This window comes from Pseudorca crassidens, chromosome 6 (genome assembly GCF_039906515.1).
Source record: "Pseudorca crassidens isolate mPseCra1 chromosome 6, mPseCra1.hap1, whole genome shotgun sequence".
Taxonomy (NCBI): domain Eukaryota; kingdom Metazoa; phylum Chordata; class Mammalia; order Artiodactyla; family Delphinidae; genus Pseudorca; species Pseudorca crassidens.
In genome coordinates this window covers 6,431,670-6,453,064 of record NC_090301.1, presented here as the reverse complement: position 1 = coordinate 6,453,064, position 21,395 = coordinate 6,431,670, and the positions used below count along the sequence as shown (strand labels likewise).

General features: G+C 44.9%; 1 protein-coding gene across 5 annotated transcripts in view; it reads left to right on the top strand.

Annotated features, from left to right (window-relative positions):
- TRPM8 (transient receptor potential cation channel subfamily M member 8) overlaps nucleotides 1-17,590 on the top strand; it is a 139,870-nt gene extending 122,280 nt beyond the window's left edge. For 3 of the 5 annotated variants that reach the window (XM_067740157.1, XM_067740159.1, XM_067740160.1), the window contains 4 exons: nucleotides 5,536-5,635; nucleotides 6,712-6,745; nucleotides 11,143-11,235; nucleotides 14,020-17,590. In XM_067740157.1, coding sequence (XP_067596258.1) covers nucleotides 5,536-5,635; nucleotides 6,712-6,745; nucleotides 11,143-11,193 — 185 coding nt within the window. In that variant the 3' untranslated portion in view covers nucleotides 11,194-11,235; nucleotides 14,020-17,590. Of the gene's footprint in view, nucleotides 1-5,535; nucleotides 5,636-6,711; nucleotides 6,746-11,142; nucleotides 11,236-12,669; nucleotides 13,554-14,019 lie in introns of those variants that run through there. The other 2 variants (XM_067740158.1, XR_010944165.1) reach the window with 2 other exon arrangements.
- The last annotated feature ends 3,805 nt before the right edge of the window (nucleotides 17,591-21,395 follow it).

Sequence of the window (21,395 nt, the reverse complement as noted above, 5' to 3'; positions counted from 1 at the left end):
TTGCTTTGCTTTTCCGGAGCCTCAAAAGCGTAGACAGCTGAGCGTGGACCTTTAAGAAACAGCTTCTTGATCGCTCTCAGTCCTTTGCTGCTTTTTCTTTGCCACTTTCTAAAATGATATAGTTTCATGAGCAATTGGAATATCTGCTGTGTTTTCCTTCCTTGAAACAACCTTTCCTGAGCACTTCCTTTCTGAGCAGGATCTGTGATAGATGCGGATGGCCTAGAAAAGTACCAGCTTGGTTCCAGAAAATGACCTCCAGCAACGGGGATAGAAGTGGGTGCCTCAGTGTTTATGAACTATCCAGTTAGTCTGATCACTTAGATTCTAGACAACCACCAAGAACCAATGAAAACATTCTCATGAAATGTCTAAATAGAGTGATAAAAAAGGAAAATCACTGAGTTCTTATAAATTCCAAAAACAAGAGCCTACCAACCTCATTTCCTGCCACCGTTGTCTTTGGAAGATTTTTGTAAAACCCACCCCACATTTTCTGCAGATCTGGGTTTAAAAACGGAGGGAGTGTAGGGATGGATGGATACGGTGCATGGGAAAGACAAGCAAAGCGTGAAGAGGGGCCTTCCCTACCTGTGCACATGAACGAGAAATAACTGTAAAAGTATTACAGGAGGCGTTCATTTCTTTACACACATCTACTCTCAGTTCTGTGAAAGGGGCCTGGGGATCATTAATGCAACAAATATGCATCAGGAGCCCCCATGCGGCAGCCAGGCACTGTGGAAATGGTGCTAGCGGCTAACCTTGCCCTCAAACAGGGCTCATAATCTCAGGAGAAGAAAGAAAACGAGAAAGCCTTAATAGAGAAGTGTAGGAAGCATGAATTTAGAGAATGTGCAGGGTGCCATGATAGCCACATTGTGGACATTTACACCCCAGACTAGAGTGAGTCAGGGGAGACTTCCTGGAGGAAGGGGATATTGAAACTGAGACCTAAGAGGATGAGTTGGAATTAACCAGGCAAAGGCATAGATGCTGGGAGGGGCCCAGAGAGTGAGGAGCGGTCAGAGAGAAAAGTTACAGAGGTCAGAGGACAGGTGGGAGGGGTCCAGGGGGCCAAAGGTTACAGGGAGACTAATGAAAGACCCTGGTCCGTGTCCCACAGCCAGATTCTAGCCCCACACAGTCTCCTGCCTCCCGGCCTCTGCCTGCTGTGTCACAGTGTACATCCTGAGTCCCAGGGGAAGGAAAAAATGCAGACAGAAGACACGATAGTGCAAGAAATGGTCACATAAATCGTGAAACACCCTCTTGCTGATTGAACTTATTTCCCTCAAGATGGAAGTGAACAAAGAAACTCCCAGGGCCAAGCAGCAGACACCCTCAGCTCACTATGTAAAATGATGCTTCTCAGATCCTGACGTTCGTTCTCCTGACTCGGGGAAGAGCAGTCAGTTTAGGGTTTGGAGAGTGGGGCAGGATCTTGAGATGTGTCCCCTGAATGGATCACTATGGGTAAGAAGAAAAGTCTCCGTTAAATAGCAAAAAACTGGGTGTTGGGGGCAATTTGGGGAAGGGAGAATCTAAGGGAGAATCCAGTACAAACAATGAAAGGAACACCGTTGGGCTGGTCTTGTCTCCAGTTTACTGAATTTTGTCCGGATGCGTTAGAGCTTGTCTGCTTTGTCTGTGTCTTATTCCTACTGTTTACTGTGCTGTGTCTCCCTGGGGCTGCTGGCTGTGCGTTTATGTGTTGCCCTCTGGTCTTTTCTTTATTGCACCTGGTAAAATGGTCAATGACTACCATCATGGGATTCACGTTCTGTATTGGGCCAATCATTCCTGTCCCTTTAGTGTATCCCCGATATTTTGATGATTCAGAAAGTAAAAAATACGAACTTTACTAACCTAGACATGATAATTGATGGAACTTGCCAAGAACCATCATTTTTTGTGGGATTCCTTAACTACACAGAAAAATGGAGGAGAGATACTCAGGAACATGACCTTAAATATTAGTCATAACTTACTTCTGTGTTATCCCTGGAGCCATGATCTCCTAAAGTCTGGCTTTCAGAATGTAAATGTACCAACGACCCCCATCTCGTGTCACAGTTTAAAGAATCCTCATCGTCAACTCTTTTAACAGCATTATTTCAAGACGTTAAATGGCAGTTTGGGGAATGTCATTAGCTATCACACGTATGTAAGTGCCTTTCCTAATGAAGAAAGGTGTTTTGACAATTTGGATAAGTTGCTGTCTTTCCCCTCATCATTTTGCCATGGAGGACAAAGTGAGTCATTTCTAACGAAAAGAATGAAAAGTCTTTATGTCTGGGATGGGAACTGAAAGTTGAGACCTGGAATTGGTACTCAAAGACCACACCCGAAGATCAGAGGTGCGTAATGAAGTGTCTCAGACTATCTTTGAGTCCGTTTTGAAGCCGTGTCATGGATGAGTGTCTGCAGAGCCTAAGGGAGAGCTCAGGGGACCAATCCATGCCACAGATTTGGGGACAAATGCAAAGGAAATTTAGGAAACGTATTGCTGACTAGAGGCTCCGGCAAAAAGTTTCATACTTCTTCCTGAATCGTTCCAGAGAACAAAAACAAACGATGGATAAAAGTTGTGGGGAGGAAGGTTTGACGCAATATAAAGGCAAAGCAATGTCTAACAATTAGTGCTATCTGGAAATGACGTGATACCCTGTGAGGTAGTGAATTCCCTATCACTAGTGGGATTCCAGTTGGGGGTGGGTAGGTAGAGGGGCCGTATGGGATGAAGGTCCACTCTCCAAAGTTACATTGTGTTCAGCCCAGGATCAATGGAACCAGGAAACTCGGTGTTACAGGTAAGGACGAATCAGTCCTCCAGATTCAGGATGGGTTGAGAAGGCAGAACGAAATGCATTACATTCCCCCCAAACTTATTTAACGGTTAAGTACAAGAAAGAACATAAAAATGAAAACAAATCCCCCAACCTGGCCAGCAAGTGGACAAGAGCTTCAACTAGAGAAAGCAAACAGGTCAGAAATGAGCTGTGTTAATCTGCACCTGTGTCCCTGATAGGCCCCTGGAAAAGTGATGCTCTCACAACAATCGGGGAAACAGACAGTGAGCCATGGATGTTCTCTTCTAACAGTTCTTAGTCTCAGGAAGGAATAAAGAAATAGGGAGAACGGGAGACCACAGGACAGGATCCTTTAGGCTTCTGGGGGGACCTGGTCACCGCCTGCTCATTTGTTTCTCCTTAGGGATGCCTAGTTCCGGAACCACAGCATCCTGTGGTTGTCGAGTCTCCTCATGGTAATTCATTTCCTACCTTTACTTTGCATTTGCCTCCAGTGATAGGACAATCATGGGGTTTAAGCTTAAAATTGCTCTTCTTTAGAGGAAAATGCAAGATTTTTCAAATAACTTTCAGAAAAGGTGGAATCCAAACTTCCATTTTTGGTACTTTCTTGGTGACATCTTCAAGTAATGGTAAAAAATATGCTACCCAGTCATTGCATTTTTGTAAAATTTGCTGTTTTTCATGATTGAAGAAGTAATCCAATGTATAAAATCCAATCCAATGTAATAAAATGTTCAAAAAACACAGAAAAGCACAGTTAAGAAAGAGCAAAGAGCAGATGTAACCCACCATCCAGAGATAGATATTGATAACGTATCGGTATTCATTCTATTATTCTTGTGTGGGTGTATGATAATTAGATTGCTCTGTGCGTACACATTCAAAATCTAATTTGTTCATTTGACTAATAACCTCCCAGAGAACCTCTCCCATAGCCATAAATATACGTCTTTATAACAATTTTTAACTGTGGAATGTTCCAGCCTGTGGGTATACCGTACCCAATTTAACCAACCCCTTGTTAAACACGTGGATTGTTTCTCCTCTTTTGTTACTATATAACACTATGAGAAACAGTTTTATGTATTCGTTTTTGAGCATATCAGTGATATTTTCCTTTGAGTTCTTTCTAGAAGAGAAATTTCTAGATACAGTGTATGTACTTTTGATACGTCTGCCCCCCTTCCCATCCCTCATTCCCTGAGGCTGTAACAATTTACAGATTTTCCCATTATGTGGGAAACCTGTTTGTTTACATCTTCTCCAACAGAGAGTACAGTCATTATTTTAGCCTCTGCTAATTTTCCAGTTTGGTTGTGACAGTGCTACGTCATCGTTTCAATCAGCATTTCCTTGACTGTGAGAGAGGCTGGACATTGGGTCATTGGTCCTTCTTCCTCTTTAGCCACCTGAATTCAGGAGCGCCTATCCTTTCCATTGATTATTAAGTACTCCTATCGGGCTTCTACACACATTTAGTTTGAGGAAAAGACACTGGAGATGACTTTGCTAGGAAAAATCCACTTGAAAGAAATTCCGTTAGGAATTATTTTCTAAAGTGAATAACCACCGTTTAAAAATAAATCTTTATTTGCTATATAGGAGTTGCTTCCATCCTGCCACTTCTGTATGTCTTTGACTCCCAATTAATTCTTTTTATATCTAGGAAGATCTTAAAACAGTTCCTAAACTCTAACATGTAGATGAACACATTGAAAAGTAAACACGAGATACATTTATTCCAAGTGGACACTTGCATGAACGTATGTGCTTTTCTTTCCCCGTGAATTCATGTGGAGGACTGCTGTCCATTGCACTAGTACCTGAAACACAGGTGACAGGTTGATTTGTTCCTTTGTCTGCTTGCCATCTGAAAGGTTAAGACACTGTAAAAAAAAAAAAAAAAATTGAACTAAAAATCTTGCTGGAACATTCCCCAGGCTAATTTTGCAGCACACCTGGCTTAGGTGAGAGGAAAAAACTAAACATCAGAATTAGCCTTGAGGTCTACACCCAGACTGCCTATTTCAAGAGGGTAGGAATGAGGTCCAGGGATGATTTTCCTCTCCTCCAAACTTTCTACCCCCGTGTTAGGTTGAGAATAGACAATCCATCAGTAATTATCCATCTGAATGATCAGAGTAGTATTTTTTTTTTTTGCGGTACGCGGGCCTCTCGCTGCTGTGGCCTCTCCCGTTGCAGAGTACAGGCTCCGGACGCGCAGTCTCAGCGGCCATGGCTCATGGGCCCAGCTGCTCCGCGGCGTGTGGGATCTTCCCGGACCGGGGCACGAACCCGTGTCCCCTGCATCGGCAGGCGGACTCTAAACCACTGCGCCACCAGGGAAGCCCCCAGAGTAGTATTTTGATGTCATCAAAAAGGAACAGGAACACATAAGAAATGTGAGAACCAAATTCACTAGGGAAATGATTTTGTTGAGTCAAAGACACACAGACCGGCTGTGGATGGATCTCTGGTTGCAATGAAGATTGCGTTCCTATTTCATGCAAGCTCCCATTCTTCACTGTTGCCAAGACCTTCATTGATATTCCGTGGGTCTGCTGCTCTCACCAGTAAGTAGCATTAGTCATATCAGCCTGTGCAGGACAAATCTCATTCTCTTGGTGCCAGAGCATGGCAAAATGCCTAGCAGGTATCGATTTAGGCGGGAAAGGGGGCAAAGGAAGCAACTTGAATGTTTTTCTTTGTCTCATTCAAGGTTTCAAGAATGAAGACAACATGACTCTGGCATGGGAGGGTGTCATGAAAGAAAATTACCTTGTCAAGATCAACACGAAAGCCCACGACACATCAGAGGAGTATGTCAGTCAGTTATTCCTGCTCTGCGAGCCTCCCCTCGTGTACAGAAGCTGGCAGAACACAGGCAGCTTCTCTGAGCAAACTCTGTAAAGGGAATTTGCGGCAGAGAGGAATGGCACCAAAAGGATATGGCCCAGGCAACTGAAGGTGACACACGTAAAAGGGTGTGTCAGCCTTTCAGGAAGGGCAAAAACCACCCACCTGCCATCGGATTGTCCTTCTGATTGAAGGGCAGGGCTGTGGGACCAGGTGACAAGAGTGTGGGTCCCTATGCCACTGCTGCAGAGGTGGATTCTAGGAAGACCCAAGGATTGTGGGGAACAGAAGTTACCTTGCAGGGTCTGCACGTGTATCCCTGTGAGGAAGAAGCAAGCGATTAGAAGATGGCCAAACCCTTTGGTTGATCTCTTACAGACAGTTGTCCCTGAGAAGTTCTGAACGCCCTTTATGAGTCGCATGGCGTTGTTGTAAACATCCCATAGAACTAGCTAAGTCACTGTCTCCCTAGATGGTCCATGGGGAATGTGGGATGCAGGGCATCCTGGAGCGTGCCCTTCGTGTTTAAAGTGGGGTAACAGGGTTAATGGTCAGAAGTCACTCTTACAGAGAGCTCCAAACACACCTCAGAATTCAGTCTAACAAAGAAAGCGTAAACATAAGAACAACTAATCCCTTTGTTAGGTTCAACACAGCTATTGGGAGCAGGGGATGTGAGGCATGCTTTTTCTCTTTGAGTAACAAAGCAGATGCCCTCCATTCTCCTCCATCCCTAGACGTGGAGAGCTTAGTTTTGAAAGGAAGGAACGGACCTTACAGGTCATCTTCCACCGCCCCATCAACGAAGGTAGCATCTATTTGCTGTCCTTCCATCTGGGGTGAGAGTGGAATTCTGCTTCGCTTGGGTATTAGGAAGAAAGTAAAAGCGGTAAAAGCAGGTGACGTTGATTTAGTTGAAGATGAAAATGAACTGTATTTTATGCTTTAAAAGACTGCGAAATGGAGCCTAATAACCTGTTTTGTTTCTCTCTCTCTCTCTCTCTGTTCTCGCTCTCTCTTTTTTTTAACTTCCTTGAAGAATGAGACATCGTTTTAGACAGCTGGATACAAAGGTATAGTTCTGTTTATAGTTTGGGAATTATTTTTTTAAATCTCCATTATCTTTGAGCTTTCAGCTAGAGGCCAGTGACAAAAATAGATGAAGTTAATTGTTTTAAAAAAATAGATGCGACCCTGTTCTATACTCAGCTTTCTTTATTCACTGCACAAAGTCGGGCTGCTGGAATGGAATTGCTTCTCCGATACTCCAGCCCGCACGGGAATAGTCCTGCAGTCCCATTTCCACGACTGTCTCTGTCTACCCCAGGACCCCTTCTTTTTCTGTCAGGTGTAAGATGCTTGCAGGGAGTACCAGAAAGGCTCAGAAAAGCAGGTTGGGAGCCTAGAGACCCTATGCCAGTCTTTGCTGCCACTCTAATTTGTCATCCACTTCATTTGAATTGCGACTGCGAGAATACACACGTGAATTAGACGTAGAGGGAGTATGCCCACCTCCACCCTGAGCTGGGTAGCTGGAAATTAGGATTTGGTTCAGCAGAAATGACAATCGATTCATAAATGTCGGCTCCCTGTTAGGGTCTGAGGAGGAGGTGATATCCATGGCATTTTGGGGATGGCGTCCTGGGTGACAGAGTCACATACCCTCCCCAGGGCTGTGCAGTTCCACGGCTTGAAGATACGCCATCAGGGGTGGCAGGGTCTCCAGCACCCGATTCCTTGCCTATAGTAGGGCCTCAAGGAACATTGAATGAATGAACAAAAGGTGCTCTTCTCAGAGCTCTAAGATGATCATGTATTCGGTTCACAATTTCTCGTGTATGTATTTACGTGTTGGTTACCAGCAGCATTTAAAAGATCTGAGGCCGTGTTGCCATGGGCCTCCCTTCCTGAACTCTGGCCTCGTGCAGGGCGGTGGACTGCAGCCTGGTACCTTCCTACTTACCCCCACCCCGCCCCTGCCTTCCCTCTTCTCTTCCCTCCTCCCCTTGCCTCCCCTGGAGCTACTTGCTCCGTATGTAGGACTCAACCACTCAGGGTGACGGCACGTTCTGTGCTGACAGTCGAATGTTTCCATCACAGTTTGCTTTAGTTCCCTATTGCTGTGCAACAAACAACCCCACATTTTTTTATTTTTTAAATTTTATTATTATTATTTTTTTTGCGGTACGCGGGCTTCTCACTGTTGTGGCCTCTCCCGTTGCGGAGCACAGGCTCCGGACGCGCAGGCTCAGCGGCCACGGCTCACGGGCCCAGCCGCTCCGCGGCATGTGGGATCTTCCCGGACCGGGGCACGAACCCGTGTCCCCCGCATTGGCAGGTGCACTCTCAACCACTGCGCCACCAGGGAAGCCCCTACAACCCCACGTTTTAGTGGCTTCAAACAACCATTTTATTTCACTCTTGCTTTTCTGGGTCAGGGGTTTCGGAAGGGCTCAGCCGGGCAGTTCTTCTGCTTCAGGTGGTCTCAGCTGGGTTTACGGGGCTGGATTCAGCTGGCGGTGAGGCCAGGATCTGGCACCTCAGTGGTCCTCCTCATGGCCTCTCTCTTCCACGTGATCTCTGATCCATGAGGCTTGGGGGTCTCGGGGCAGTTCCCCTTTTTCCATAGGGACTGGCTTCCAAGCGTGAAGAAGCAGAAGCCACCAGTGCTTCTAAAGGCGAGACCTGGACCTGGCATGACAGCACGTCCACCAGCATCTATTGATTAAAGCAGCCCCAGGCTGGCTGGGATCCAGGTGGGGGAGCAGTAGACTCTCCCTGTTCACGTTCCACCTCTTGATGTGGGAGTGACACGTGGACAGGGAGAAACGTGGCAGCCATCTTTGTAGACACGCCATCATGCGGGAGTATATCTCGTTACGGCTGCTCTCCTGATGTACTGGTACTGATTTTTAATTGAGGGGCGGGGAAGACGCCTGTGTTCTTAGAGTTGAGTATCTGGACAGAAACAATCATGCCAGGGTGTATATCATGATTATAATCAGTGAAGAGGGGAAAGAAAAATGCTGGATATTTTTAAAAATTTAAAAAATGTTAGAATGCATGAAAGGAAGCATAGGGGATAGTATTCTAACACTGAGTATGTATATTAGATGACTATAATATGTAATATAGAATAAATATAAAGCCTTATAGGATTATTCACTTTCTCTACATCATATATTTATATTTAAATATATTGTCTGCTGCATCGGTACCTAAGCTACACAGCTCGTAATACTTATTGAGCACCTGCCATATGCCATGCATTGGGCTAAGTGCTGTCAAAGCAGACATGGGCCCCACATTTCATGAATGGACCCCTTGTTAAGTGGTTTGGGGGTAGGAGCATTTTCCAGCTGAATTATGTAGGAGTCAATAGCGGTAACCCTTTTCTTAGCCATATCAGGCATATGTCCCAGACTGCCTGTGTCTGCATTACCGGGGAGCAAGGTTGGCAGCTGGGAAGGCCCTAAGTCCAGAGATGCATGGAATGTTCTGGGCAGCTGGAGAGAGGTGGCGTGGACCAGGGGAACACCGAGTAGGAAGGAAGGGGGAGGCTGGGTCGTCCTTGGCAGGAACTTGCTGGCCTCTTTAGGGCTGGATTTTATTCCCATGCAGGGCAAGCCTCTGGGGACACACCTGGGAACATTCCTTTCAAAGATCCCTCTGAGCGGTCAGAGTGGCCACATAAGAGGGGCTTAACAGTTTGGTTTGGGGAATAGAGGTGCCAGGGACTTGTCTAAGTGTGTGTGTAGAGAAAACAGTCTATTTTTGTTTGTTGTGTTGAGTTGTTTTACTTGTGGGTTCACTAAGGTGGCTTTGGAGGGAGCCGATGGAAAGTACACTTGGGGCTGGGCTCAAGCTTCTGCAAGACTTACCACTGCCCCTGCTCTGGGGCACGCAGGACATAGGCAGGATGGCAGCAAGGGGATGGGGCAGAGCGGGGCCTGGGTCGGAGGTCAGCCAGAGATCCAGGAACTGGGGCAGCTGAACTGACTCCCAGGGGCCAGGGGGGCCTCCCAGCCAGTGCGTGTCTGGGTGTGGCGGGGCGACCCTCTGGTGGGGACAGTGGACCTGAGCATGACGGTTGTGGGCGTGGTGCCAAGGGTGTCACAGATGACTGGAGTCCCAGTTGGTGGCTGTCCACACACACGTGTGAGCCAGGGCTCTGTGGGGTCCTCAGAGGAGTGCCTGTGGGTCCAGCCCCCTCTGCATCTCCCTGTCTGTGGAGCTCCACCCCTTTGTTGGTTCCTGCAAGAAGTCCACCTACACCATGCCTTTTGCAGGTTTTAGTTGAATTTGGGCAGATCCCAGGGAAACCTCAAACCACACAACACTGAGACATGGGCCACCACCCACAGGATTTCACTGCCTCTCTCCCTGCTTCTCTCCTGCTCCCCTGCCCTCTCTCCCCTTTTTATCCCCTCCCCCTTCCTCTACCCCTTCTCTTCTGAACAACAAAAAGTCTCTCCTTTCTATCCAAGGAGAATTTTAGGGTTGGCCACTTGTTTCTGGAGCAAGCTCTTGGTGTCTTAAATCCTACTAAACGTCACACTAAAGTCCTTTTACTGTCAACCAATACAGAAATCTCTCCAAAGCCCCTCCAGTGAAAAAAAATTTCTCCGTCTCATTCTTACACCAGAAAACAAAGTTATTCACATTGACCTTAAGTCTGTAAGTAGGAATCTTACTATGCCTTCTTTATTTTAGGCAGCCGTTAGCCCTTATGGTTTCTTTTTGTCCTTTTTAAAGAAAGAGTTAAATGAAGAGGTTAATACTGGAAATAAGCCTAAGTTAAACAGAAAGTTTTCCTTGAGTGAGTGATATAGCAAGTTGGAAACCAATCATACAGAGATTGTGTTATGTCTACAGCTTTTATTAAGTGTAAAAGTATAGCTTGTAATTTAAAGTGACCTTCATGCATCTTGTGTAAAAACTTGTGAAATATGCATGTATTGAAAATAATTTTATCATGCTTTTTACTTAAATTGTTTTGCTTCTTATACTGTTTGTGTGTGTGTGTGTGTGTGTGTGAGGGGAGACACTTTACTTGCAAAAACTTGATTAGTATTGGATCACATTATTTTCATTATATTATACTTTTATCAAAGCAAAACTTTATTGGTACCTTATAACTTTATTAGTTACATATAACATTTTTATTTCTATATATTACTTCTCTGCGTTGTAATCTATCCTTTCTATGTAGGAATCACTAGTGATTTTTATTTGAGTAAAGCTAATCCTAATTGGTGCTAATGATTATTTGCTTGTGATATGATTTCAGAAAGTTAGGAATGGACAGAGTCTGAAATATCACCTGGAGCCTGCCATACTCCAGGCATGAACCGTAATTCCTATTTTATATATAGCACATCTATTTCATAGAAAAGCCATAGAGTCATCATTTAAAATTTAAAGTTGGAAAGTTGATCTTAAGACCAGTTTTATTTTTTCCCCTTTCAAGCTTAATGATCTCAAGGGTCTTCTAAAAGAGATTGCTAATAAAATCAAATAAAATTGCATGGACTCTAATGGAGAAAAATCTAATTCTAGCAAGGTAAGTAATTTTAATGGCTTTTTTTTTTTTGCTCTGAAAATTTACGTATTTTAAGACTAATTCAAAAATCATGATCTTTTCTCACTTTCACATATGATCAGATTTGAAAATAAGGCATGGTGTAAAAAATTCGAACAGTATAGGTATATAGAAAAGAACAGGTAGAAGCCGCCCTCACATTACTTTCCCTGTCTGCTCCCCGGCCTGAGGTTAACACTGCTGGCAGTAGGTTACAGTATCCTTTTGGATCTTTAAAAAAAAACAAAACAAAAAACAAACTTCCAAACTATACAGCTATTTTGGCATTGATTGGATCAAGGTCACACTATTCTAAGACTTGGTATTATTTTTTTTCTTACTTAACTCTAGATCATGGGTATCTTTACAGATCCACGCCTCAGACATGTACCTCATTCTCCTGATACATCATTTATGTGTACTGCTATAAGGAATGTACAGATGAATGGGTTCTTTGGTTAGTTTGTTTTAAATATTTGCTATCGTCAAATGCATGTTGATCACATTTTACTACCAGAAATGTTTTAGTAAGGCTTTCACGGTTTTTAGCAATAGCTCATTTGCACAATAAAAATGTATTACAGTTAACAGACAAAATTGAGGCCAAGGCTTTGCTCCATGATCTTACCATTTGCTTTAATTATGTTTTCCCATTACCTGTCCAAATGCTGAAACAAAATGTTGTTAGGGACTTGTAAAGCTAGGAGAAAACAGCAGTGAGCGATCCATTTGATTAGAATTTTTTGAGAAAGTGAATGGTAAGGAATGGAAACAATTAAGCCTCCCTCGTTTCGACCCTTCCCTTTGTGTTTACTGACTGCCTTCTGAGTGCTGAGAGTACTGTGCTCAGACCCTGATGAGGCTCAAACGCTGCTTTTTGCCTTTGCATAAATCCTCACACTGCAGAATTTCTGTTCACAGAGTGACTGTGTTATAGGGGTAACTGTGATAGGGTCCTTTCAGTATATCTGGTAGCTCAATACTTTTCCTTGAGTTCTGACCATTATAGATCATGTTACAAGCCCTCTATCCTGGAAGACTTTGTAAGAGCAAGGTTGATGCATATTGCATTTGCATATTTATTTGCATATTTATTTTCTGTGAAGGCAGGTATAGTCTCCCAAGCTGCTCAAGAAAACAAACGTTGTATATTTAGGAAGAATGTATTTCAACTCTTCCATCACGGTGTTTCATGAACACAATAGTATACTTGAAATTATAATTCGAGTTTTGAAGCATTTATTTTGTTTGATTAATGACCTGAAATATAGAAAAAACCACTAGGAAGAGACAAAACAATTTAAAATGATTTTTAAAACCCTTAGAGGTGTAATAATTAGAAAAGTTTCAAAATGAGCTCTACGCATCCATCTCTTAAAGCTCTAATCTCCTCATCTCTCCTTCTTTTTCCAAAAGTGTTGACTAGGAGGAAAATAAGCAGACAGACTGGTTTCTTAGCAACTTGCTCTTTGCTTAAACTTAAATTGTTATTACTATGTGGAGAGTTCATTAATCGGGGAATGAAGATGAATCGGGGGAAGGACGTTACTTCGTGTGCAAGTGGGCACCTTTAGGAACAATGCATTCGGCATGTCCAATTTGTTGGTATACTTTTTACTTCTGGATATAAGATCCATTTTCCTTTTTTGATGTCATCTGTTTGGCATATCCTTAAGAGGTTCACTGGAAATGTAATTTTATAGGCAACCACCTACATGCTGCTAAAATATATATATTTTTGATTTTTTAAATTGAAGTATAGTTGCTGTACGATATTATATAATATAGGTGTACAGTATGGTGATTTGCAATTTTTAAAGGTTATACTCTATTTATAGTTATTATAAAATATTGGCTATATTCCCTGTGTTGTACAATATATCCTTGTCGCTTATTTTCTACCTAATAGTTTGTACCTTTAATCCCTTATCCCTATGTTGCCCTCTCCCCTTACCTCTCCCCACTGGTACATGTTGCTGAAATATTATTCTTGTAGTGTCTCTCTGATACTTCTTTCTCTAGAAGGGTGAGTGTATCTTTCCTGGGGGTGGAGGCAAAGAAAGAGAATGCCAGCTTAAGTGGGTGTGAGCTGGCACCAGTGGAAGTAGGGCAGGAGTGGACATCTGGGGACAGGTCTTTGCCAATTTGCCCATCTGGGTTTTCCATCTCAAGTCAGCCTTTGATCCAGTAACTTGGGATGGGACGTTTGTGTATATATTTTCTTTTCTCCCATACTAAATTTGAAAGGAAGTAAGAACCAGGGTGAGAGAAAGCTATTTGTTTTCTCATACCCTTATACCTTCCCTGAGAATGGGGGTGGGATGGGGGTGGGGGAGTACTTCCCTGAGGGCACTGGAAATTGTTCGATCCCTACATAATAATCCATTGATTCATGTATTTGCTGCAGTTAAATTCTAGTTCATTTAGATAAATTATTGTAGTTCTTAACTTTCTTATCAACTCACCCTTTACTTATCAGAAATCGTTCAGCAAATAAAGCACTTGGAAACTTTCTGGGTCTTTGAGGTGAGTCTTAACCATTCAGCCAGAGTCATTCCGTTCATACTGGCAAACTGGTCAGAACTCACATCTTTAAGAGAAAAAATTGTCTTGGAATTACTTCAATACAAAAAGGCAATCTCAATTTTTGGTAGTACGTTTGGACCCGTTACCAGTATATTACCAATGTATTTTGAAGCACGTCGTATCCTGAGAATGAAAGTGGGACATCGTTCTTAACACAGGGCTCTTCCTTTGTTTTCACAGGTGGCATCAGACATCTAAATGGAAAAGATTCAAGGGGTGCTCCTGAGTAGTTTTGTTCTCGTCTAAATGAGAATTGTTCAGGCCCCTGGGTGCACAGCGATGGTTTTAATCACCCCAGTGTGCTCAGTCTGAGGATAAAATGTGTTACTGATTTCACACGAAAGATGGATGTAAAGGAAGAGCACCTCCTACAGCTCGCTTCCGCTGAAGGCTGCCCTATTACTTTCCGAGTCTCAGTGGCCAGAGCCTGCTGGTGATAGTTTAAACTGTACTGTATCTTCCTGTTTCCTGCTCTCTTCCTCCTTTGACCCATGCATATTAGAGAATATCTCTCCTAGGAGCTGGAACCTGGTCATGATTTCCCTCCTGTATTGTTATTTTGTTTGTTTCTGATTGATTCTCCATTATTTCCTTTTTTTTTTTTTTTTTGTATAGTGTGACTATTAGCTGGCGTATTGTTAAAAGTCTCCCCAGTCAGGTCAGGTTCTAAAAACGTGCTGCAGCAAGAGGGCTCTTCTTTCTTCAGGAGAAACTATTTTCATTTCTCATTATGCTTTTATTCATTAAAGCAGGTGATAAAATAGCATCTTCCTGTCTCACACTCACCAGGAGCTCCACTTGAAGGAAATATCCCCTTCCTAACCATGTGAAAAGGCACCTAAAAATGAAATCCTCAGAGGTGCATCTGATTTTGTTTTCACTGGGTGTTCCTCTTTCTCCTCCTAGTTATTATTTTCCTATTAAAAATAATTCGTGGATAGTATAGAAAATTCATGGGTATTTTAGAAAACACAGACTACATGGAAAAGTAGAAAATATAGTCTCACTACCTAAAGATAATCACTGCTAACAAGTTAGGATGTTTTTCCAAGTCTGTTTCTTTTCTATGCATGTTTTATTTCTCTTTTAAAATTTTACATAATGTTATCATACCACATATACAATTTTATATACACTTTTTCAGTTAATAGTTTATCGAAGATGTTTTCTTTATACTCACAGTCTTCTTAAACTTTACATTAACAATTGCATGTTGTTCAGTCTCTAATGATTTCCACTATGTTGGTCACTGAAGGTGGTTTCTCGTTGGCCAGTTGGATGAGCATCTTTGTGCCAGGATCTTTTTCCACAGTTGGGAAAATTTCCCATGGCTAGATTCCCAGGAATATGTATTGATTATCAAACTGTTTACAAGGCTTTTTCATAAATGTTTAGCAAATAGGAATTATTAACTTGATATAAGATATGAGATACATGAACCTAGAACTCTTAAGATAAAATATTATATCTAATCCTTAGTTTAGGAAGAAACCAATATACTTATTTCAGTATTATAGATGGTGAAGGCATTGGTATAGAATTGGAAAGATTATATTATTGAACACTTGTAGTCCCAGCTTTGTCTGGAAGTGGTGTTATCTTTGCCCAAAAGAGATGCGCTTGGAAGTACGTAAAGTCATTTAAATGTCCATGATTAGTTTTTTCCACTTTGAATAGAATGTACTCAGTGGCTAAAGAAGAAAATCTTAGAAGGAAGCTGTTAAATGATTATCTAATTAGAAAAACTACAAAAGCATGAACCAAAGAAGCTTTTTCTGTTTTGTCTGGGCAGTAGTTAAAATGACTACTCACAATATTCATGATGTTTTCAGGGAATGAGCACAAATAAAAGGTGTCTTTTTACTTAGACCTCGTTAATGGTCTAACAGGGAATCTTATTCAGTAACAGGATTGATCAGTTCATGGTTTTGGTTGCTGAAAGTAGATGGGATAAAATCAGTGACAAATGTTGTCAACGAAAGGGATTTTCAAGTTTTCTCTGTTGGTGAGAGAATTTCACGTTTGTTTCACCATGGCAACTAGAAGAGCTGCCTTTTCTGAAGCCACCAAGAAGAGGCTTGTGTTATCTCCACGGTGACTGGAAAAAACAAAGTATATGGCACTGAACATATTGTGCAGAGAGTGACCACTGTCCTAACCTCTTACCTTCAGTTCAAGTGGTGAATTTGAATAAAATCAGTAAATGAAATTGAAAACCTACCAGAAGAGAAAACTTAGCATAACTGTTGGCTGACCCCCTTCATCGTGCTTGTCCCTATATTCACATTTCCATTGACTGTGTTTTTGTTAGTGTAAGAAATAGGCCATGTGCACATCCGTATCACGAGTAAAAGCAATTCTCCCATTGACGCTGATGACAGAGAACTTGAACAGTACTCGGAATTCACTTGTATCGGAGAGGGAGCTGCCCAGTGTTTCCAGCTCAGCTCGTCTGGGGGGTGTTTTTGCACGGTGACTCTCCATGATTCTTGTGTAGCCAGTTCACTGTTTCAGGTGTAGCTCATGCAAAGAGCACACGTCTTGGATGCACTTCTCATCAAAGGTCCTCTGTCTTGTACATGGTACTAAAAGTGTCCTGTGCACGTGTGCATCACTGCTGATAGCCCTGCAGCTTGGTTTAAATGAGTGGGTCAATGAGTTAACCAGGAGGAACTGTCATGGGTTGCCTTTGCCATTCTACTGAGAGTGAAAAAAAAATCCAGTTCCTTCCTTCATGCAGATGCATCTCTATGGGGATTTGATTCCCAGAGTTATGTGAACTGACTTCGCTAAGCAGATGACTAGAACATTCTGAGCGAAGGCAAGCAGAAGAATGCCCCCCGTGGTTCTGGTTCTTGCCAGCAGGGCCAGATTTGGATCCCATGGTTAGGCACCCATCTGTAGCCCAAGGGTCTCCAGCTTCTGTGACTTGGAGCTAGCCTCCTATGTCACCAACCCTCAGACATGCATAGCAGTTTCTGAGATGACAGGGGTCTCCTGTGGCCTCAGGACCTGTCTTGGGGCCAACATGGTGTCTTTTGTCCACAGCCCCATGTGGTGATGGAGCCTCAGGCCCAGACTGACGTACATGGCTTCCTTGCTGAAGGCAGGGTCCTCCAAGGCCACCTTGGTCCCGGACAGAACTGGGGCAGTGTGTCTCCCTCCCGCCGCCCCTTCCCCTTCTTGGTCCATGGGGGGGACTGAACTGTGTGGTTGTCATGGAGACGGCCTCTGCCCATGGTCTCCGTCTCAAAAGAAAAAGGCTGCGAAGTCGGGCCGTCGGCCGAGCTGGAGCTGGATATTGGAGACAAACGTCCCACGGCCCTTCCCGACCCCCATCCCATGCGTGCGTGGACCGGACGGGCCTTTATTCTCCTGAAGATGAAAATCGTGAGGGGAAAAGCAGCCTGCGGTGGCCCACCCCATCCATCCATCAGACCTCAGCAGATGTTTCTGAACCATAGTTCATTTAGGATCAGGCTGGGGCTTCGGGACTGCACGCACACATTTATAGCCTCAAGTTTTTAATCAGTGCTTTTTCCCCCGGCAGAGGTCCTGTTTGACTAGGAGAAAGTTCCCTCGCTTTTTCATAGTGTGCAATGTGTTATCACTGTGTCCACTGTGAGCACTTCCTGGGGGCCCAGAATAAAATAAGTAAAAAATAAAAATTAAAAAAATCAAAAAGCAGGAGGCTCTGCCCTCCACCGTCTTACAATCCATTCGAGGACATTGATTTAAGAAACAGGAACTTGACGCGACAGACAGCCTGCCGCGCGCAGAGGCAGTGGGCTGCAGCCCCAGGAGAGACCTGCATGGGTGGAAGGGTTCAAGAGGCATCTGCTTGTGCAGCAGAGGCAGGAGATGGGCTTCCCCCGAATTCCTCTGTGTCTGTAACTGGTAAGTGCCTTGAGAAGTTCCCTGGGGTAGAGAGTGAGGCCCAAGTGTCTAAAGCGGGTCACTAATTGATGTGCACACGCAGGGCTGAGGTGTCTGAAGTTGCTCGGGGGGAAAACTGAGGCAGATTTATCGAGATGGGACACAACAAAAAGGTGCAGGCTAGGAGGGGCGTGTTAAGGGGTGTGCAGGGCGCAGTTCTTGGGAGCCCCTCCCTGTGAGGGCACCAATCGTCCGGAAAGAAATATACAAACCAGGAAGCAATCACGGCAGCAGACAGAGCACACACGGTCATTGGGACTACGGAGCACGTCATGCCTCAGGCTCCTGTCACGCTGGACCACAGCAGTGCCCTTCCAACACCTGTCTCCATCACTGCCCTCACGTCTCCTCCTGATTCTCGGCACTGCCTGAGAGGTATCTTCTTGATCCTCCTCACGGAGCATCCTGTCCTCTGCTCATGAGTCTTCAGTGGCTCCCCATTTAATTTCTGCCCAAATCCCCAAAAGGGAGCTTATGACATGGGCAGCCTGCCCCTCATCCACCTCTGCAGACACATGACGTGACCCCCCTGCCTTGTCCCTAAAGTCCGTGTGGCTGTCCTGTTCTGAGCTGAATGCTGTGTCCTCCTCCCAGCCAGTTTCTTACCACTGGCTGCCCAGCATTCTGCATCCCAGGAAAGCCACACTGCTTATGTGGTCCTGCCTTCCCCCTGGATTGTTTCACCTCTTTTGTCATGTGCCTTAATGGGTCTTCTAACGGGTAGCAGTGGAGTGCCATGGTTTGGAAATACAGGACACATTTACCTTGCTGTGAATCCCAGTTTCACTGCTTGCTGGCTGTGTGACTTTGGGAAGGTTATTAAACTCTCTGTGCCTCAATTTACTCATCTGTAAAATGACTCCTTCCCCTCAGAGGGGTGGGAGGATTAAATGAGATAACTGAAGAGGTGCTAAGGTCCTGGCTGGCACGTCCTAGCTGCTCAGTGAAGGTTAGCACTCTTTATTGTCACCACTCTTAGCTGCTCCTTTGTTCAAAATCTCCTCCACCTTGCTTTCTGGTGAACTCTTACTCTATCATCAGGGCCCAACTTGGGAATCACCTTCTTCAGAAAGCCTGCCTGATCCTCCGCTCCCAGAGCAGCTCTGTCCTAAGAGAGCTTCCCAACTCTTCTACCTCCTGGCTGTGCAGAAGATGAGAACATCTGTGGGTCACCTGTGTGCTAGAGAGGGACTTCTCAAGGCCACAGGCCCTGTCCAGCCCCAGCCCCTCCAGCAGCCCAGAGCTGGATGAGGAACACCTCCCTCACTGACCTCCTGCTTGGCTGGACATCCTGGCCGGGCATGTGTGGTTAACAGTTCCCGCCATGGTCTGTTTCGGGTCTCCCTCCCTCCCTCTCTCTGACATTCGGGAGGGAAGGGCTTTGTGTTCCCAGTTTGTTTGGTTCACTGCATCTAGATGATGCCTGGTCTATTGCTGGAGCTCAATCAGGCGCCTGTGTGGTTGGATTGAATTAGTCACCACTCTCCATGTGGTTTCCTCATTAGTGTTTCTCCTCCTCCCTTCTTGGCTGTTAAAATATGACTCATTCCCAATTAAGCACCATCCTGCCCTTTTCTTGCACCCCAGGCAGAGGTCACCAGTCCTTCCCCATGTGAGTTTGGAACCCGATTTATAAACTTGACGGCAGCCCTTGCAGCCTGTCCATAAGGTGTCATGGTCGTCGTGTAGGGATCTGTCCTCCCACTGGATTAGAGCTCTTGTAGGGCAAAGACCAGGTCTTTTTCACCATTGCATTAATTTGTGCACTCAGACACATACACTGTGTGCCTTACCATGCTTGGATATCACCCTAACCCTGTCCCCGGGCATCTTACTGTCTGCAGGGAGTCCTGAGTCTTGGGTGATGACCGGGGCAGGGGGCAGATACGAGGGGCTCCCAACCTAGCTCTGGGGGAGGGGGCAGGAGGGATCCCCAGAACAAGCAGAGCGAAAAAGAGGTTTGATGCAGGACAGGTAAGGCTTGTTTGAGGCAGAGGGAACACATGCAGGGGCAGGCGAGTGGTTGAGAGCATAAACTTGAACCAGCTTGCCCGGGCTCATATCCTGACCCTGGAGTATACTTAGACCCGAGCCTGGCGAGCAGCCCCGGCCCACTGATGTTAGCCTCGTACCTGTGGGTCCCTCATTAACTTCCTTTAAGTTCTGAATTGTGTTCTCGGCACAATGTTTCACCATGTGGTGATCCTGTGAAATTTGCCCTCATGTGGCAGGAAAGTTTTTGCTGGGGAAAAATGAAAAGGAGCAAACACCTCCAGGGAACCACCCTCATAAGATAAAGAGAATGCGGGCTTCCTGCAGGGGTGCAGGGGACCCGGTATGGGGGAGCCAGGGCACACCCTCAACGGCTCCTTCCCACCCTCAACCCCAGGGTGAATTTTTCACACAGAAGAACACTTGTTTTTATTTTAAAAATAAGCAAAAAGGATATAGCTCCCAAATTAAGAGAGTTAGTATAATGTGTACACGCACACACATACATGTATATATATATACACACACGCACGCACGCATATACGCACACATACATGTATATACGCGTACACACGCACACATACATGTATATATGCACGCACACACGCATGTAAACACACATATGCGTATATATACACATTTGCACAAACACATGCGTATATACACATGCATGCATATACACGCACACACATACATGTATACACACATGTACACACATGTATATATACATACACACAGTTATGAGGTGGGGGAATAGTGTTTGCAGTAATTTTGTGTGGATGAAAGCGAAACCTCATGTGCTCATTTGCCTTTCTGCTTTTAAGTGAGTACAAAAGAACAAATACGTAGTGTTACAGCCCTGCTGTGACTCCAGCTCAGCGGGGTTAAATAGCGATGGTCTCTGTCCTTGTTTCCTACCGCGCTTCATCCTCCCCCCAGGGCCCTACCATCCCCTCCCTTCCTCTTTGTCTCCCTTCTTTCAGTTCAGCGCTGGCAGATGGCTCTGACGTCTACTTAATTTTTCTCCGAGATGGGTGAAGAATAAAAGCAAGGCTGCCCTTCTAGGCTGACGGAGAGGGCTTTTGCCTCCAATTTCACCTCTCACATCCCCTCGTTCAACCTCCAGGCACAGACAACCCCCCACCCCCCGCTGCAAAGTGAAAATCCCCTGGCGCCCTCGGCTTTGCCTTGAATCTGCTCAGTGGAAGCTGCAGCACTCTCTTATTATTCCAGAAATGGATTTTCTTTGAAGCCCCACTGTCAGTTTCTTTCAGGCAGATCAGGCGATTTATGGACGCTTAAGGAGCTGTGTGCATTCAGTGACCCAGAACTGAAGACACTCGGGTGTCCTGGCGCTGGTCGCAGCACACCCGTGGGTTTCCCTAACAGCCCAGCTCCCCCGGGACAGCCCAGGCACAACCAGCACCCTCACTCCCTGCAGGCCTCCCCCCACTCTCTACCCATCAAAGCCCCAGGCTCTGACTCCTGCTGTCCTTGGAGTGTCTGGAAGCAAGAGACTCTCATTCCAAGTGAGAGTTGTTTCCAGATCAGGAGAATAATTTCCTCCCACTCCTGAGAGCACTCGGCGTTCCAGCTCCAGAATCCTGGGCTGTGTCCCTTCTTCATGA